This window comes from Sarcophilus harrisii, chromosome 4 (assembly GCF_902635505.1).
Source record: "Sarcophilus harrisii chromosome 4, mSarHar1.11, whole genome shotgun sequence".
Classification (NCBI taxonomy): domain Eukaryota; kingdom Metazoa; phylum Chordata; class Mammalia; order Dasyuromorphia; family Dasyuridae; genus Sarcophilus; species Sarcophilus harrisii.
The window spans coordinates 354454369-354475185 of record NC_045429.1 but is presented as its reverse complement, the minus strand read 5'-3'; the positions used below and the strand labels follow the sequence as shown (position 1 = coordinate 354475185).

The window sequence follows — 20817 nt, the reverse complement described above, 5'->3', positions numbered from 1 at the left end:
AAAACCAAAAAAAAAAAACATTTTTGCACATGTGGGTCCTTTTCCTTTTTTTTATGATCTCTTTAGTATGTAAGTCCAGTGGAGACACTGCGGGATCAAAGGGTTCGCATAATTTTATAGTCTTTTGGGTTAGCTATTTTTTTTGAAAGCAAAGGGAATTAACATTGATATAATCAATTATATTTGGACTTGGTTTCTAAAGTCAGCTGATAAAATGTATGAGAGGAGGTACATTTTTGAGAGGATATTAACTACTGGTATTCCAGAGACCATAACATTCTGATGCTTTTTATAAATCTGTGATCTCATTAGCGTGAATACTTCATCATTGAACATTTGTGCCTATTCTTATTGTGTTAATATTGGCCATGTCCTTCTATAAATCCTCTTCAGAACTAGTACTGCACAGAACCAAGGATGTCCTCAGATCTTAATGTTTTATGAATATAACCACTGCAACCCTTGGGTTGTCCATCAGTCACTTTTCATTCTTACTCCTTGATTGACTTTCTTCTCTTTTCTTACCTGTCACTGATAACCATTTCTTGAGCATGAGTCATTGATAATATGTAGCAGTGTATTTGCACCCACTGTATGTCTTTTCATTGTCATTTAGGTTAAACTACATATCAAAGTATCTTACGGATTTACACACATATACTGTTATTCCAGTTTACAGAAAATTTATAAGATTTTAGGAGTGAAAAAAACATTAAAAGCCAAACCTCCTTTGTAAGACAGGTGAGGAAAATGAGGTCTACTGAGATTAAATGACATGCCCAAAGAAATAAGCAGTAGGCTCAGGATTCACACCATGGTCTTTTAATACCATCACATTAGATGGAAATTATTTGAAGTTGTTCTCCATACCTAAAAGGTAGTACAATTTCAGATCGCTTCATGGTTCTCTAAACATAGCTAAATACAGTTGGAATTATAATGATTTGTGCTTAGAACTCTAGGAAGAATTTAAATGATGTCTCTACCTTCAAGGTATATTGTTCAAGTTTACTAAATCTGCTATTACATTGGAAGAGAATTTGTCTTGTATGGCATATTTTCACATTATGTCTTTGGGGGGAGCAGTTTTAAGAATTTCTGTGTTATGTGATTTAAATTTTCTGATGGTTGAAATGTCTCCTAACTGTATTGAAAAGGCACCTTTTTAGGATTGTACACATATAACCTGTATCAGATTGCTTGCTGTTTTGGGGAGGGGGAGAGGTAAGTGAGGGAGGGAGAAAGAAAAGTTCAGAAGGTAAGAGTTTTAAAAAATGAATGGTGAAAAGCCAACTTTTTGCTTAAAGCAAATGCTGGAAGTTTTCCAGTATTTTTGTTGAATAAGTCTTAGCAAGATTTATGTACATGAATTGTTGCTTTCTATAAATACATATTTTCAGTATAAAACCTGTTGAAATGTGAGAAAGCAATTCTCTTTTGGAGGAGAGATGGTGGTTGAATTCACACTACCATTGATTTGTATTCAATTGCAACCTTATTGTATTTTTGGTCTCTGCAGTGGAGAGAAACATCATTTTAATGAGAATATCTATCACGTACCTTTGAGGAAATATTTTTTTCCACTATTCAAAAACATTTATTAAGCACCTTCTCTGGGTCAGAGATTGCCTCATTGGTATTTGGCTACACCCAAAAGAGAAGTGGGAAGTTTGATAAGTGATTGCCTTTCTTTTTTCTTTCTTTTCTTTTTTTTTTTTTTTTTTTGCTGAGGCAATTGGGGTTAAGTGAATTGCCGAGGGTCACACAGCTAGGAACACTTGTTTGAGACCAGATTTAAACTCAGTTGTCCTGATTTCAGGTCTGGTGCTCAATCCACTGTGCCACCTAGTTGCCCCGTGATTGCCTTTCTTTAAAGGCTTTAAACTCTTTAGAAGAACCTAGATAGTGAAAGAATAAGACTTCTGTGCAATATCAAGTTATGTTCATATTTTCCAGGAATCTGAAGTTACTAAGTTAACAAAAATAAGAAATGTGTTCTTCTTTACATCATACACTAACAAAAAGTAGTCAGTCACTATATTTTCTGGCAAGTTAATTTTTTTCTTTAAATATCTTTTTCCCTCCCAAATACATACAAAGATAGATTATTTTTTAGCTTTTTTTCAAAGTATGTGCATAGTTTTCAGCATATACCTATGTAAAACTTTGTATTTCAAATTTTTTTTGCTGTCTCCCCCCATAGAGAACAAATATTCCAATATCAGTTAAATGTGCAATTCTTCCAAACATATTTCCATATTTATGCTTTGCCACACACATAAAAAAAAAATCAAAAGAAAAAAAGCACAGGAGAAGAAAAATCAAGCAAATAAAAATAAAAAATGGTTAAAGTACTATACATTGATCCATATTCAGTCTCCATATTACTCTCTCTGGATACACATAGTTTCTGCTAAGTTAATTTTTTTTTCTTTAAATAACTTTTTATTTTCCCAAATACATGCAAAGATAATTCTCAACATTTACCTTTGCAAAATCTTGTGTTTCAAATTTTTTTTTCTCTCTTTTCCCTTCCCCCTTTCTTAGACAGCAAACAATCCTATATAGATTAAATATGTTCAGTTCTTTTAAGCATTTTTATATTTGCCATGCTGCCCAATAAAAATCAGATCAAAAGGAAAAGAAAAAACAAGCAAACAAAAAAAATTCGATGTTGATCCTTTTTAGAACTAAAGGGTAAAATACAAGTCTGTTGGAATTGCCTTGTTGAAAAGAGCCAAGTTCATTATAGATGATAATCTTGTTACTCTTGGTTCTGCTCATTTTCATTTAGCATCAGTTCATGTAACTCTTTCCAGGCTTTTATAAAATCAGCCTGCTCATAATTTCTTTTAGAATGATAATAGTCCATTACATTCATATTCCATAATTTATTCAACCATTCCCCCACTGATATCCAGTCAATTTTCAAGGTTACCATTAACCTTGGAAAGTTTGTTTTTTTTGTTTTTTTTTGGCAAGTTAATGTTTAAAAAACTGTTTCTTTATATTTATATATAGATAAGTACATCTATATATGTATATATACATGCTACATATATAGATACATATGTATACATATAGATAATCACATATGAATATATACATGTATGATATTTAATATTTCATTTTCTCCCAATTACATGTAAACATTTTAAAATGTTAATTTGCAGAAATTTTGAGTTCTAAATATTTTTTCCCATTATGATTACCAACTGTATTTTTCTCCATCCTATTTCCCCTCTGTTTATCCTGCTCTTTTTCTCCTTTCTCCTTGTCCATCCTGTTAGAAACAATTTTGGACATCAAATGAAGGGTAAATGAACAAACAAGTCATTTGTTTCTTGCAGTAACTGAATAAACGTTTATACTGCTTCACTCATCCTAAGTTCCTGCAAGAAGCAAATGCTGAAGTGAAGATGAGCTTACACATTTTTCCAGAGCAAGATCAGCCTTTTATCCCCGATCCAGGACCCATTTCCAGTCTTCATTTCCCCAGTGGCTAGGGAGATGAGGTCAGCATTCGTTCCCTATCCTCCAACAACTTATACCCCTTAATATGTACCCCCCTTCCACTGCATACATTGCAGGACCATTAAGATGAGTCTTAGCTCCTCCTGGGGTGAAGTTAATATTTTTGAAGCCATTAAGCATGCATACTCTAAGCAGGGTTTCTCAAACTTTTTAAATAGGGGGCCAGTTCACTGTCCCTCAGACTGTTGGAGGGCTGGACTATAATAAAAACAAAAACTTTGTTTTGTGGGCCTTTGAATAAAGAAACTTCATAGCCATGGGTGAGGGGGATAATCATCCTCAGCTGCCGCATCTGGCCCTCAGGCCATAGTTTGAGGACCCCTGCCTAAGCCAAGCTATGACCCTTGTCATACTTTCAGCTTTTCTGTAATGCTGAACAAGTTTTGTCCAGTTTTATCTAGTTTCAGCCAGGTTCAGGAGTTACTTTGTGGCTCTAAATTGCTTCTGGTTCCAAAATTCCGGCTTCCTCCATAATAGGAACATAATTGTTTCTCACAGTCCTCAAAAATGTCTTGCTTCTAATAATTGCCTTCCTGTATCTGCCCTCAGTTCCATCACCTTTGTTCTCCCCTACTCTTCAGGCCCCTTCTACTGCTGTATTTCTGGAGGATAAGATAGATTCCTGTACCCAATTGAATGTCTTATAGAATCTATACAAAAATTGAACATATATTAGGACATAAAAACCTCAAACTCAAATGCAGTAAGGCAGAAATAGTAAATGCATCCTTTTCAGACCACGATGCAATGAAAATTACATTCAACAAAAAGCCAGGGGAAAGTAGACCAAAAAATAATTGGAAACTAAATAATCTCATACTAAAGAATGATTGGGTGAAACAGCAAATCATAGACATAATTACTAACTTCACCCAAGAAAACGACAATAATGAGACATCATGCCAAAATGTGTGGGATGCAGCCAAAGCGGTAATAAGGGGAAATTTCATATCTCTAGAGGCCTACTTGCATAAAATAGAGAAAGAGAAGACCAAATTAAAAAACCACTATCAAACACTAAACTTGAAATTCTAGAAATAAAAGGAGAGATCACTAAAATTGAAAGTAAAAAAAAAACTATTGAATTAATTAATAAAACTAAGAGTTGGTTCTATGAAAAAACTAACAAAATAAACAAACCATTAGTAAATCTGATCAAAAAAGGAAAGAGGAATGTCTTATGTTATTTTCTCTTTGAGCCACTTCTTATGAAAGTAATGCCCAAGAGTTCCCCCCTTAACCTACCTTTCTTCTCTTCTCTGTAAAAGCTCTTTTGTGCCTCTTGTTTATAAGAGATTGTTCTGCCTCTCCCTTTCTGCTTCTTCCAGTGCATTACTTTTTCTTATCCTGCAATTTTATTTAAATTTAATTTTATCCATGCCCTCTATGTAGACTTCTAACAGTCCTAATAATGGTAGTTTTTAAGAGCTTTAAATATCTTCTTCTCATGTAGAAATGAAATAGTTTAATCTTATTGAATCTCTTTTGAATTTCTCTTTCCTGTTTACCTTTTTATGCTTTTTTTTTTGAGTATTGTATTTGAAAGTCAGATTTTCTTTTTAGCTCTGGTCTTTTTATTATGAATTCTTTAAGGTTCTCAGAGAATGTCAATTTTTCCCCCCCTGAGGGATTATACTCTATTTTCTTGGGGAGGTGATTCTTGTAATCTTAGCCCTCTGGAATATCACATTCCATGCCGTTTGATCTGTTAATATAGAAGCTGCTAAATCTTTTGTTATCCTGACTGTGATTTAATAATATTTGAATTGTGATAATTGAACTGTTTGCAGTATTTTCTCCTTAATTTGGGGGCTTTGGAATTTGACTATGATATTCCTGGGGAATTTTCATTTTGAAATCTTTTTCAGGATGTGGTCAATGGATTATTTTTTTCCCCCTGAGGCAATTGGGGTTAAGTGACTTGCCCAGGATCACATAGCTAGGAAGTGTTAAGTGTCTGAGGTCAGATGTGAACTCCTGTCCTCCTGACTTCAGGGCTGGTGCTCCAACCACAGCGCCACTTAGCTTCCCCATGGTCCATGGATTTCTGTTTTACCTTTTAGTTATATAATATAAATATATAAATATATAAAAATGTTTATATTCTTTTTTTGATCATGGCTTTTAGGTAGTTTAATTATCTTGTATCTTTTTCAGATCACTTGTTTTTCCAATGAGAGACTTAACATTTTTTTCTCATTTTTCATTCTTTTAATATTGTTTCTTGATAGCTCATTCATTAGAATCCGCCTGCCCAATCCTAATTTTTAAGGAATTATTTTCTTCAGTGACATTTTGTATCTCCTTTTCCATTTGGTTAGTTCTGCTTTTTAAAGTTTTCTTCAGTGAATTTTTGTACCTCTTAACATTTGGTCTATTCTGTTTTTTAAAGGATTTATTTCCTTGAGTATTTTGGGGATGTCTTGTTTAGTTTTGCCATTGACAATGCTATTTTTTGTTTTACTTTAGAAAATTGCCAATTTTTTTTTTCCTTTTTGACCTGATTTTTCTTGTACAGCATAATAATTATGCAAGTAAGTGTAAAAGAATTGCAGATGTTTTGACATGTATCGGATTACTTACAGTGTAAGGGAGGAGGTAGGGGGGAAGAGAGGGAGAAACAAATTTGGAATACAAAGTTTTGTAAGGGTGGATGTTGAAAACTATGCATATATTTTGAAAATAAAAAGTTTAATAAAGAAAAAAAAGATTAACAGATATATCTTTCTGGATGATTGGTCACAGAGAATTTTAGAATCCTGGCTATAAAGGATATGGCCTTGTATTGCTGTTCCACCAATTTTTTTCCTGATGAAATATCAAGTATTAGAAAAAGTTAAGGGATGGAAATGTCCAAAAGGCACTTGGTGATGAAACACTATAACACTGGATTGGACCTTAGTTGAATTTGATTTCTTTCTATACCAAAATGTTGAGTATTTTTGTGTTCAGCTATCCTTTGTCTTTTTCAGATAGGTTGAGGTTTGTCTGGTGCCCATTCCCCCATTCTCCATGCTTGTCTATTCTAATGTACCCTAGTGATGAGAAATAGATTTACCACTCCCTTTCTTCCTACTTAAAAAAAAAAAAAATCCTCCTTTTCCTTTTTCCTTTCTTTTTCCTCTTACTACTCTCAGAACAGAATCATTGTACTAGTAGTACCCTTTTAATTTTTTAAAAATACCTCAGTACTCTATGAAGACATTAAAAGATTCCACAGGTATACTTGTTTCTTTTCTCCTTGTTAGAATGTTAGCACTGTGTCCTCTTTCATTTTCTCTGAATTGCTTGAATAAATTGATCTTTCTAGGCTTTGCTGGGCTCTTGTTTTTGCATTTCAGATTCCTTGTGAAGGAAGGATGTAAGCATTTATAAGCATCTCCTATGTGCCTGGCATGTACTAAATAAATATGCTAAATGCTTTATATTACCTCCTTTGATTTTCACAACCATTGGTGAGTTGGATGTGATTCTCCATTTTATAGTTGAGGAGACTGAGATAGACAAAGTGGAAGTGACTTGCCCAGAGTTGTGTATCTAGTCAGGGTCTGTGGCTAGATTTGAACACTCTGCCATAGGTCAACCTCCAAAACATTCCCTGAAATCATCTCTTTTTACCTTTCTGGGGGTAAAGCAGCTCTGGCTTTTTTATTTGAAATTCTTTCTACTCCTTTGTTCTATTAAGTCTATTTTTCCCCTCAGCTTTACAGAGGTTGCAAGCCTTTTATCTTTTTGCCTTTTAAAATATTCATTCTAAGATTTATCACCAGATTCTTTGTGCATTTTTTTTTTTTAAGTTATTTGGAATGAGATTTTCCCAATATATTATTGCCTCTAGGGTTTTGCTAATATTATATAGGAATGGATTTGGTTTTTGAGGGTTTACTTTGTAACTTGCAATTTTTTTGAAACTTGTCTTAATTAGTACCTTTGCAGATTTTCTCAAATTTCCAAATATATCATAATATCAGCAAATAGAGATAGTTTTTTCTCCTTTTCAAAACTTATCTTTATACCTTTAGGTTTTTTTTTCTTTTCTTATTTCTGTTATAATTTCCAGAGTAGGTTGTACTTACTTTACTCTCATATTTATTGGAAAAGGTTCTCGTGTGTCCCCAATGTATATGATACTTGCTTTTCGTTTTATATAAAGAATTTTTTTATGATAATTAAAAAACCAGTTCCACGTGTCTTTTTCTGCAATCTATTACGGTACTTGTACAGTTTTGGATGTTTTGGTTTTTAATATGATTTATTATGTTGATTGTTTCCTGATGTTGAACTATCCTTTCACCCCTGGTATAAATGCAACTTGATCATGATGAACGATTTCTTGGATAAATTGTAGCCTTTTTGATAGAATTTTGTTTAAAATTTTTGAATTGATATTCATTAATGATATTAGTTCATAATTTGCCTTTCTTGTTTTATCCTTCACTGATAGAGGTGGTTAGACTATTTGTCTCTAAACAATTTTGGTAGAGTATTCACTATTGTTTCTTGCTCTCCCATGTTTTTGTCTATATTGGTTTTTAAGGAATCTCTTAGTTGGATATAATTTACCATTTTGTCTTATAAGTTATTTTCCTTCCAGTTTTTTTTCTTCAGGAGCTTTTATTTCATTTCATTTAAAGCACTTGCTTCATTTCTTCTTACTATTAGTGTAGTCTTTGGGATTATTCCATTTTTTTCCCTTTGACTCTCTCCTTGTAGTTATTTGGAGTTACTCTCTTCTTTTTTAGTTTCTTATAGATTTTCAAGAAATTTTGTTACTTGCTTCTGTCATCTTTAGTTTACTGATCTTTGCAATTTTAATTCTGGGGCTTTGCTCCATGGCCTGGCTTTACTAGAAACTTTTTTTTTTTTTTTTTTGGCAACAGCAAGATTATATGATAAGTTCTGATGGACATGGCTCTCTTCAATGAGATGATTCAGACTAGTTCCAATGATCTTGCGATGAAGAGAGCCACGTATATACCCAGAGGTATAGTGTGGGAACTGACACAAAATAATATTTTCACTTTTTGTTGTCATTTGCTTGCATTTTTTTTCTTATTTTTTTCCTTTTTGATTTGATTTTTCTTGTGCAGCATGATATTTATGAAAATATGTATAGAAGATTTGTACATGTTTAACATTGGATCATGTGTTGTCTCAGGGATGGGTAGGGAAAAGGAAGGGAAAAATTAGAACACAAGGTTTTGTAAGGGTAAATGCTGAAAATTGGCCATGTATATATTTTGAAAATAAAAAGCTTTAAATAAAAAAAAATATAGCCTTTGACCATTTATTGAGAAATTTGATTCCATTCTATATTCAGTATAAATTTGAGGAATGAGGTTTTTATCAGAGAAACTTATGTAAAATTTTTTCTTATTAAATTATTGTCCATGGTACCTTTTAGCAAAATGTAATTTTGTTGATTATCTCTTTTAATTAGGTCAATTTTTGCTTTTGCCTTTCTGAGATCATGCTTTTTTTTACTTCAGCTGAAACATATTATAATTCTGCTCCCGCCCTTTATTTTAACACTGTGTCTTTCTGTTTCTTGTAAACAACATTATTATATTTTGATTTTTTTTATTCATTCCGTTATCTGCTACTTTGTTGTTGTTGTTGTCATTATTGTTGTTGTTTTGTTTTGTTTTTGCTGAGGCAATTGGGGTTAACTGACTTGCCCAGAATCACAGAGCTAGGAAATGCTTGTGTCTGAGATCACATCTGAACTCAAGTCCTGACTTCAGGGCTGGTGCTCTATCCACTGTGCCATCTAGCTGTCCCTCTGTTACTGTTTTATGGCAAAGCCCATCTCATTCACATTCGCTTTTATGATTACTAACTTGTGTATTTCTCTTCATTCCATTATCCTTTCTTTTTCTCTCTCTGTCTCTCTTTCTCCCTTCTCTCCCCTCTCCTCCCCTTCCTTTCTCTTCTCCCCTTTCTCTTTGCATCTTTTTGGTGTTTTCAAGGTAGTGCGATATCCTGGAAGGGATATAGTTATTGCTTTCGTTTTGCCCTCTGGTTTTTACCAAGGAAGTGAACCTGCTCTCCTGCAGCTGCATGCTAGTGCTCCTTTAGATTTTGATACTATGACTTTGCTCCCTTGTAACAACTACCAATGCTCCTCTCCACTCTGAAACTGTAACCTGGAACTGTGTATGTGTAGTCGAGTTGCCAATCAGTACCAGCTGTACTCAGTGCTAGCGAAGGATCTGTAATCTCTGAGCATTCGAACAACTCAACTCACTGTCTCTGGGCTGAGAGCTTCTAAAGCTGTAATTGCTTTGGCTACTGCTGTATCTGTGGGCTCTGGACTTAACTTCCTCAGATCTTCTACAGCAGAAATCTACAGATTTCTCTTGCCTAGCTCTTAAATTTTCTTAGGCTGGAAAAATATTTTCTCACTTTCTATTCATCCTCTTCCTGTGCCGAAATTAGAAGCTGTGCCATTGGATTAGCCAGTGTATGGCAATTTGCTACAGTAAAATTGAGTTCTAATTAGGATATGGTCAAGGTGTAATTAAAAACTTAAAGAGATCTTTTAGTTCAGATTCCTTGATTTACAGATGAGAAATCTGAAGGTGTAGCTGGGACAGGAATTCAGTTCTCATGACTTTTAGTACAATGTATTATAGTATATCATGTATTTCTTCTCCTAATATATAAAAAATTATATATTATTATTATATTATATGTTATATATATTATATTATGTTTATTATATAATTATATAATATATATTATAATCCAAAGTAATGGTGCATTTTTGTTTAAGACTTGGTTATTAGCAGTAAACTATAATATAGATTTTTCTAGTTTCATGGGCTTGGCTCTGTAATTGTCTTCTCCCTTACTTTTCCATGACCTTTGGACTATATATATCTAAAAAGTAGAAGAAATACATGAAGTCTTTGTCCCTTTGATAAAGGGGCAAAGGAAGGAGAACCATCAGGCATGACCTAAAGTTCTGAACCAACCGTAGTGATTGGAAAGATGTTGGTAACTTTGAAAGACAAATACAGAGGAATAGCAAAGCTAATTTTTAATAGATTTTTATTTTTCCAAACATATTCAAATATAGTTTTCAACATTTATGTTTGCAAAAACCATATGTTCCAAATTTTTCTCCCTTTCTCTTCTATCCCATCCCATAGACAGCAGGCAATTTAATATAGATTAAACATGTGTAATTCTTCTAAATATTTCCATATTTGTCATGCTGTGCAGGAAAAATCAGATCAAGATGTAAAAAAAGATATGAAGAGAAAAAAGTAACCAAACCAAAAAAAAAAAAAAGTGAAAATACTTTGCTTTGTTCCATTGATTTTGTGTGTGTGTGTGTGTGTGTGTGTGTGTGTGTGTGTATGTGTATAAATAATACTTATGGATCAGATAGGTTGAGATATATAGCAGGGAGTTGATGATGTAGAGTTGGGGTTCAGGAGACATAGGAGAGCTGGGCTGGATGTAGATTAGTTATTAGTTTATATAGATGGATAGTCATGCCCATGGAATCTGAAGAGATCACTGAGAGACACTGTAGAGGGCAGAGAAAGTGGCTGAGGACAGTTATGGGCCATACCTGGCACAGTTTGTGGAAGGGTTACAGATTATGATTCAGCAAAAAAGGCAGGCAATAATCATTCACTTAGTACCTACAGAAATGAACTTAGAGAACTTGCATCCCATTGGGAAATATGTATGTACAATGTGTGTGTGTGTATGTATCTGCATATACACCCAGAAGGGTGGGCAATACATAATACATATATGCATGTCTATTTTTGGAACATATCTATTACTTCATTGATGTAGAAAATGCTTGATGAAGAGGAAATATAGATTATCATCTGTTCTGCAATTAACAATGGTAGAATTGCCCATTATATCTGCAAAATATATGCTACAGGATAACTTTCCCCAGGAAGGTTCTAGCTAGCACCTGGGGAGGGGGGAGCTGGATCAGGAAGGGCTTTTTTGTAGGAGGAAGTCTTGGGATTCTAAGAGATGGAAAGGAGACTCTGTAGGAGTGGTCACATACAAGCAGAACCAGGAAAGAACAGTCTTGAAAATGACTGCCAGGCTGGGTAAGCTAGATGGTGCAGGGGATAGAACACCCGCCCTAAAATCAGGAGGACCTGAGTTCAAATTTGGTCTCAGACACTTAAAACTTTCTAGCTTTTCTAGCAGAGTGACCCTGGGCAAGTCACTTAACCCCTATTGCCTTAGCAAAAAAAAAAAAATAATAATAATAAATGACAGCAAGGTGGCCTTTTGTATGGCATGTAGGGTCTAGAATCAGGAAAATTTCAGTTCCTAAATTCCATTCCAATGCCTTTTATCTGATAGCCTGTCTAGACTCAATATGCAGTTTAAACTTAAAAGTTTACAGTCCCTCATCATACTTCTGTTCCCTTTTCCCCCTCATAAATTAACATACATGATATCTGCAAAACTCTTTGACAGAATTAAAACCTTTTATTGTGCTTTTAATATTTAGTAATTAATATATAACAGCAGTACAAAGGAATGTAGATTTGGCATCTTCAGATGGGGGTGAATTCCAGTAATTAAATAGTGGAATAATGATTTATAATTGTCTGACAGGAAGTAACCTTCATTCCAATGATTGTATATAAGCATCTTATATTTGAGTGTTTGACCAAGTGTTACATCTCTTGAAGGGTGGGCAATACATTATATTCTCTTTTATAGATAAGGAGGATGAGGACAAGAGCATGTATTGACTTTGTGTTTTGGTCCTTTTTTTTCCGTTTATTTTTGTGCCCATGTTTTTCTCTCTTATATTATGACTGAGGGACAAGACAGCCAGATGATGTTGAAAGGGCAGTGTCTGTTTTTGTGCTTAGTTTCCCACTGAAATTCTGTGGATTTAAGGGAGCCATTGCAAGAAGTATAATCTGAGTTTCCTTGCTGCTTCTAAAAAGCCTAATGTACAAGAAAACTCTGTGTGTGTGTGTGTGTGTGTGTGTGTGTGTGTGTGTGTGCGTGCGCGCTGCAGTATATTTCAGACTGCATTGCAACCAAACCAGCGAATGCATCACTGTCTTTGGGATAAACTGCTACGTCATCCTTGGTGCTTGGCATGTTACAATGCTGGGATCAGTGTGGGCTCTTAGCTGGAATTGGTATCAGGTATGTGTTTGCCCATCTGTTCATCATGGAAAAGAACGGGGTACCTGTGAACCTGGAGACTCACTGTATTTCCTGTGTCCTGTTGTCACGGATTGCAAACGAGAAGAGACTTTGGCTTTGTGTTTGGGCTTCTTGGTAGACAGAGCTGTTCTTTTGCCTTAGAATGAGCATGTTTTTAAAAGCAAGGGAGAGGGTAACAGCAGTACTCTGTGTGTGTGGATTCATGAGTGGATTTCCTGATGTGCAAAATGACCTACTTTTGTTCTGCAACCAGTTCTTCATTGGCTTCCAGGATGTTGAACTCAATGTAACAAAGACAAGGAATGATTTTATTTTAATACACTGTTTACACTGGGGGAGACACATAGGACTCTGTGTGTGTGTGTGTGTGTGTGTGTGTGTGTGTGTGTGTGTGTGAGAGAGAGAGAGAGAGAGAGAGAGAGAGAGAGAGAGAGATAGAGATATGAGGGGAGATGAGGTGAGGCTGTTGCTGGGTCAGACCACAAACTGTCCTTAACAAAGGCCCTAGAACTGTATCCTTGGCGGCCTGACCTGTGCTGTAGAGAGACATGAAGTGGAAGTGGGGAGGGAGTGGAGGCAGGCCATTTTTACTTGCTAGACTAGTTCTTCTCAGATATATGTAGGGAGGAAGGAAATTTGACTTGACTTGACAGGCATTGTGAAGTGCTGTCATTTTTTAATCTTTCTCAGGGTCTGAGCACAATGCTTTGCACATAATACATGCTTAATAAATTTCTTGAATGAATAAATGAATGTTGCAAAGTGGCAGACAGAAATAGTATGAGATGCCAGGGATCTACCTCTTTGTTTGTCTGTTGATTGTGGAGGAGTGGGCAACACCAGGTCTTTTGAGTGTCTTTTTTTTTTAAACCTAAAATGATAACTTTTATCTATTCCTGATCTCATTTGTACTAGGTCTGTTGTAATACTGTGAAAGCACAGAGCATTAGTATCTTTTCAACAAGAAATTGCATTTTTTAAGTGTTTTTAAAGATGGATGGTTTTTCTGAGCAGTCTGATAGTACAGGGAAAGAGATGGCGTGGCAAAGTTGACTCTGATGAATTGACTTAGGAATAACCAGCAAATGATGGCATAACCATGGGTATGGGTAGTGGCCAGGACCTTTTGTTTTTCTTCCAACACGAGGTGGCGCTGCCTCTCTCAAGCTTCTGTTTGTGATATTTGACAGATAAAGGATTTCTTTTTAGGGCAGTTCTCCCTTTGCTATATGGTTCTTTGCTTTGTCCATTTATCAGAATGGATTCTCTAGGCTTTATACGTAGCCTGTTCCAGCTACCTAACCATGTGCCTTTTCCAGCTATGTTTCCAGATAAGAGTCCTCCCTGTTTAAGCTAGTTTGGGTCTGTTTCTCTGAAGTATGTCCCCGGGGTTTCTTTTCCTCCTGAATTGCTCCTATAGTACCATCTATTTCAGTTACTTTACATCTCATTTTTACTGGTTTCAGTTGTATTTCTACCCCCAGGATCTTAGCTTATGACAGTAGTTCTTGAAAAAATTCTCCTGTAGGTGTTTGTCCCTAGATAGAGGAATCTGCACTGGTTTAGCATTTGTTTGTCTTGCTCAAAAGTATGTAGTCTTTGAGTGGTTCATTGTTATCTCTGACCTACTGTTGTAGTTGTGCATGGACTTTGAGAGTCCTTTTCCCCCTCTAATATTACCTGCTTAGTATGTGCTGACCTTTCTATGGGTTTCTGGATGCTCTTATTTGCTCTGATTGGTTTCTTGCCCTTTTAAACTTTGTCTTACCTCTTTCTTTCCCTGGGTTCATGCCTGTCATATGCTCTTGGCAGCTAGTGGAAGCTTTGGAGGTTTGCTCTGGTGGCTGTTAGGGGAAAGTGACCGCTGCTGAGATATGTCTGTTGCAGCAAGAATAGAGCTGTCAGCCCTGCTTTCCAGTTACATAATCTTTTATATTTTCTCTCCACCCCTATCAATCCCTTTGGGAAGTCGACTAACTCTTGTGTAAGTCAAATATTTGGGGGAATAGGCTAAGAGGAAAGAAGTGGGGAAATGCCAGAATAAGGGACAAAGCCTTAAAAGCTGTTATTGGAAGCAATCTACAAGTACTGGTACTACAGCCTGGCCAGTAGAGGACCAGGAGAGAGGCAGGACATGCATGATCTCTGTCCTACTGGGTTTTAAGCAGCTCTGACAGGAGGGAGGGGGAGCTGCAGCTTGTGTTTACAAGACAGAAACCTGAAGAAAAATCTGCCAGCCTTTTTCTAGACTGATATGGAGGATTCTGCAGAGGAAAATAAAGAAATGAGGTATCACATGCTCCAAAGGTAAGGTCTCAGTTGCTTTTTGTTTGTTTGTTTGTTTGTTAATAATATGTTAAAAAAAAAAAAAACCCAGCAGTTTTTTGGCTAATGATAGCTGATCCTTGAACTGGGATTAGATTGAATCAGACATTGAGCCCAATAACTTAATGGAGAGTATGAAGTCTATTTAAGAGAAAATAAAGCTTAAAAACAATCAAATATATCTAGAGAATCTGCTCTTGACTTCATAGAAAAATTAGAATATCTATAGATTTGAGAGAAGGACCTATTAACATGTTTAGCATTGTAGCAATATAGAAAGTAAACCGTGGCTTCCAGATCTGGCTTTTTGGCATAAAATTGTACTCATTGGGGATGGTTGTTTGGGTAGGAAACAGTCTTCTTTTGCATATATCTCTTAAGTAGTCCTATAATGAAGGAGAGGCACCAGTGCCCTACCATTATATTTGGGTTGCTGCTGTACTTTTGTGGTGATTGCTTTGTGCAGCTGCTGCAGCCTTCTAAACTGTGTGTCTGAATCTCTGGAAAGGTGGCTGTGACAGTTGATAGTGATATGATGAGATTATCTGTGTCTTGCTTTGGAAGTTTCCTAATTTCTGTTGTTGGAACTCAGGCTAGCGTCAGTTAAAACTCTTGTAGTTGCATCTTCTACTGAAGAAAGACCTAGAATTTGACATTGCCCAGTTGCCCATTAAAAAAATCTCTATTAATTTTGTCCCCCTTACTAGAGATCATTACCCCCTGACCACCTGTCTCATTTTTCTGAGAGTCATTGTGGTGTGGAAAAATTTGATGTTGTGAGAGACCTACCTGGCTTTGAACACTCTCTCTTGACTCTTACAGTTTCTAGTCACTGAGGCTCAAAATGTTATTAATATTACTGTTTCATGGTCATGGGCAAGTCACTTAACCTTCATGTTCTTCAATGTTCTCATCTACCAAATGGTTATAATCATGTCTATTATACTTTTTTCAAAGTTCAAATGAGATAATGTCTGTAAAGCTCTTTGTGAGCCACAAAATGCCATGTAAATGTCAAATATTGTTATTACTGAGAGACAATTTTGTTACATTGAATAGAGAAGGAAATAAGACCAGAAAGGTAAATTGCAATTAGATTGTGAATGCTCAGTCAGTTTGTGAACACTTAAGAAGTTCATATTGTAACTGTGCTAAGTGCTAGAGATAGAAAGGAAAGCAAGAGCCTCTTTGCTCTCATGGAGCTCACAGTCTAATAGGCAGACAATATGGCAACAACTATGTATAAACAAGCTATGTACAGGCTAAATTGAAGATAATAAGCAGAAGAAAGGCACTAACTAGCATTAATTGCAGTATATAGCAACAGTAACTGATATGCAAAAAGATTCAAGGAAGCCAGGGAAGTCAAGAGGTAGAAATAGTTTTATCAGTTTTCTTGCCCATTAGACTGTGAGCTTCTTGAGATCAGTGTCTTTTTTTTGTTTTTCTTTGTATCCCCAATGCATACCAGAGTGCCTTACTGAGAGAATTGTAGGTATGGAGATAGTGAAAATGTCTAGAGCAGAGAAAGATGGAGTGTCAGAGAGGAGGCTGATGTCACTGGCTCACAGAGTATAGGAGTGAGTAAACTGTAAGAGGACTGACTGGAAAAGTGATTTGCTATTTGATCTTGAAGTGATAGGAAGCCCATGGAATGTATTGACTGAAGACGGGGGTAAGGGGAATATGGATAATGGTCAGATCTATGCTTTAGGAAGATCATTTTAATAGCTGAGTGAAGAATGGAATGGAGAGGAATCTTGAATGTAATGTTGAGGAATTATGAGAAGCTGCAGAAGGTTTTTGAGCATGGGAGTGACATAAACAAAACTATAACTTAAGAACTAGAAACACTGTAGGGGAGAACTCCAGAGACTGATAAGTTAGGAGATTCTTATAATAGTCTAGGCAAGAATAAGGGCTTGACCTAGATTGGTGTCATTTGACACAGAAAAGGAGGAATGGATTCAGGTGGCATTGTGGAAGTAGCATGAATAAAAGTTTCTTACTTGTCACTGGGGTGGAAGAAGAAGCACCTATCTCACAGGGCTGCTTTGAGGATTAAATAAGATATTTCTAAAGTGCTTAACACCAAGTCTGATACATAGTAAGCACTTAATACTTCCTTTACTTCCTCCTTTCCTCTTTCCTTTTCTTTCTTCATCTCTTTGTTGTCATATACCCTGGTGAATTTTTCTAGTGCCTTAGACATGCCCCATCTGAGAAAATGGTGGCATGGCTGTTGACTAAAATAACTTGTGCATGCTTTAAGAAGTAGTATTATCTGTTTGTTTATTTTACTCTGATCATTATACTCAAGTGCAAGTTGAAACAACTTGTATAAAAAAAATAAAAAAAAATCTCAATGATATTTAGTACTGCTGCTTGTATCAGCATTGGAAAAGTTCAAGGTATCCAATAGGCCATTAGGTAAATACCAATGGACCCTTAATAATATTTATGTTGTTTGATAGAATTAGAGCAGAAAGGGACACCAGACATCATTTGTATCAATCCTCTAATGAAACCCATAAAATGAGGTTTTCAAAGTCAAATACATAAGTATGTACACAAGTGGCTTATATTTGCATATGTATATACACGCATACACCTGTGCACGTGGGCATACACACACACAAATAAAAGGATAAAAGGTCTGGGGTTTTAATGTAGGTCTTCTAATTGCAAATCTAGAACTCTTGCTAATTTTTCCTAGAATTATTTGCTATTTATTAAACATTGAAACAACTTCTAAATGTTGTGTGGATTTTGTCACTTGTTACTTTAAGGATTCAACTATTTTATATTTTGTATTTGCCCTTTTTGGCAGGTCTCTGAAAACTGAAAATCTGTTTACTGTGGTATAATGGAAAGGGCATTAAATTTGAAATTAGGAAACTGCTGGATTTGAATTCTGCCTCTGATGTTTACAAGCTATCTGACTTAATATTGCTGTACTTCAGTTTCTTGATCTCTAAAATAAGGATAATAATACTTCTCATACCTTCCAAATAGAGTTATGGTGAGAAATAAAATTCTCTATTTATTTTCATAGAAATTCCAGCTCTTGTTATTTAATATTGTTTAATTCTTGACACCCACTTATACAGAGTCAAGGAGCTATAACTGAGTAGTCAGTATTGTAGCAAAAATAATTTTCAAGTTTATATGAATTGTAGAGGAATGAATTCAGGAGAAAGAACTAATTTGTTCTAGCTGATTGCCGGGAGCCAGGGTTGAGTTTTTGTAAGGATATATATTGGTGAATATGTAGATTTTGAGTTATGAGTATGTATAAAAAAACTTTAATTTTTCTTCAGCAGGAAAAACAGTATGTCTTATTTTGAATAGTTGCTCTTGATTGAATTTGCAGCATAGGTTGTATTTTCAGATTTCTTGCCTCCTTGTCATTCTTTCTGATGAAAACCTGCCTACTTCAGAGAGAAGGATTGGGAGTGGCTATGCTGTTTAGGAGTCCTCATGTTGGGCTAATTTTCCAGCAGGCTGTTAGGCAAGTACCAGGGAATGTCTTGGGTATCTCCTAACTTATTTTATGGGATTTAAAGCTGAGATCACTTAGCTTGTTCCCTTCATTTTACACACATGGAGGGAGCAGCCGGACTGGTGAAGTCTAGATACGTGGAGCACAGCAAGGGTAATTTTGATGTTGAGATGTGATTAGCATCTGTGTGTGTGATCTCCGTGCAATGGCAGTCATAGAGTGAGTGCTGAAAAGGGCTTGGGAAGTCACTGGGCCCTCCTGCTTGTTTCATAGAAGAGAAAAATTAGGCCCAGGGGAGCCACATTTCTTGTTGTAGGTCATAGGGGAGTTAGGTCTAACAGGTCTTAAGCATGAGTGTGTGGTGCACAGAACTAGTTTCTCAAGAAATTCACAGCTTCTCATTTCTTTATCTGAGGGACTGTTCCAGTTTATAAAAGTGGAGAAACTTTTTTTTTTTCTATTTCCTTTTCTTTCTCTCAGTATCCCACCTTCTAGTCCTGTTGACTTGACTAATCCTTTGTTACTAGATACTGAAAATACAAAGAATTTTAATTATATCTTATCTTATGTTAACAGAATCTACATTAGCCAAGGTATTGTAGTTCAGTTATGGATCCTTGTGTTTCTGAAAAGGCCAAGCTATGATGGAAGTAGGAGGGAAAATTAGAATTTAATTTGTTCTCAGTTACACCCAGAGAAAGAAGACTGGGGAATGAATATGGACTACTTGCATTTTTGTTTTTCTTCCCAGATTATTTTTGCCTTCTGAATCTGATTTTTCTTGTGCAACAAAAGAAACTGTACGGATGAATACACATATATTGTATTCATGATATACTTTAACAGTTTTAACATGTATGAGACTGCCTGCCATCTAGGGGAAGGAGTGGAGGGAGGGAAGGGAAAAGTTGGAACAGAAATGATTGCAAGGGACAATGTTGAAAAATTATCCATACATATGTTCTGTCAATAAAAAACTATAATTGAAAAAAATTAATTTGTTCTGCTTTTTCTTTGGAAGGTAATGCTACAGGCCCTTATGCAGATGTGTGAAGTATGTATTTAGAATATATTTCCTTGGAAGTCAGTGCCAGAATGGTGAAGCAAGCATCAACTTCTGTTAAAGGAATGATTGCTTCTTGTCATACCCATGGACCATAGTTTCTTCATGACAAGTTCCTCCCACCTTTTTAATCCACATTTCTCTCCCAAGAACACTGGGCCTTTTGTTTTCAGTGAACTAAAGCTAGTTATTAGTTATAATCAGAGTAAGTAGCATAGATAGATTGTTGTCTATTCCTGTAAATAGGCACCAGCTCATAGACCCACAATTTAAAAGAAATGAGGCCAAAAGAAAAATATATCAAGTTGTACTGAAGTAGCTTTTTTTCCCTTTTAGAACAGAAATCTGTCTCTACTACTACTCTTCTATGTAGAACGAACTTTGAAGTTGGAGTCAGAAAGATATAGTTTAAGTCTGGATTCTGCCATTTATTAAATATGTTACTTTGAATAAATCACTTTCTGGGCCTAATTTTTTTCTTCTCTGTAAAATAGAGGTGTTATTTATACTTCCCACTTAAAGAGATTGTTAGGGTAAACAAATGAGTTAATTCACTTTACTAGATTCTGAGGACAAAAATATGGAAATTGAAATAGACCCTGGCTTCAAAAAATTTATTGCCTACTGAAGGGGAAGGGAACTTTATATGTAACATATAAAGAAGTATGATATATGAGTATAAATATAATGGTGGGGCAAGGGAGATCCAGATAAAGTGTTTTGAGGACATTTAAGGAGGGAGAGAGAGAACATTTTCACTGGGCAAGGGATCAGGAGGTATTGTCACCTGAACTGAGCATCAAGGATCAGAGGTGATGAGAGGGCAGCCTTTTTGAATACATGGAGATGACATGTTGGGATTAAGGAACAGCTAGACCCCTGTTTTAGCCCGAACATTAAGTATATGAAGGGAAGTGGGGGTGTATTGTGAATTTACATTAAGTGTCATGGGAAGGAGTCTCTTTTACTTTATTTAATGTCAACAAAAAAAATTAGAATTTTTATTTTATCTTTTGTTTTTATCTTCATCTCATATTTTCTCTTTCTTTTAAATATTCCAGAGAGTAGTCCTTTGTATTAAAGAAGAAAAAATGTGTGTGTGTGTGTGGGGGGGGGGAAACTTAGCATAACAAATCATATCAAAAAAGACCTGATTGTTATATGTAGTATTTCATGTCCGTGGTCTTCCACTTCACTAAAAAAGCAGGAGGGCTTG

General features: G+C 35.5%; 1 protein-coding gene across 14 annotated transcripts in view; it reads left to right on the top strand.

Annotated features, from left to right (window-relative positions):
• The window catches only part of ACACA (acetyl-CoA carboxylase alpha), a 249149-nt gene that overhangs the window by 35411 nt on the left and 192921 nt on the right, over positions 1-20817 (top strand). Inside the window, exon 1 of one of the 14 annotated variants that reach the window (XM_031966557.1) lies at positions 11814-12690. The exons of 12 other annotated variants lie outside the window; for them this stretch is intronic. In XM_031966557.1, the coding sequence (XP_031822417.1) occupies positions 12641-12690 (50 nt within the window). In that variant the 5' untranslated portion in view covers positions 11814-12640. Of the gene's footprint in view, positions 1-11813; positions 12691-13448; positions 15019-20817 lie in introns of those variants that run through there. One more of the 14 variants, XM_031966556.1, reaches the window with a different exon arrangement.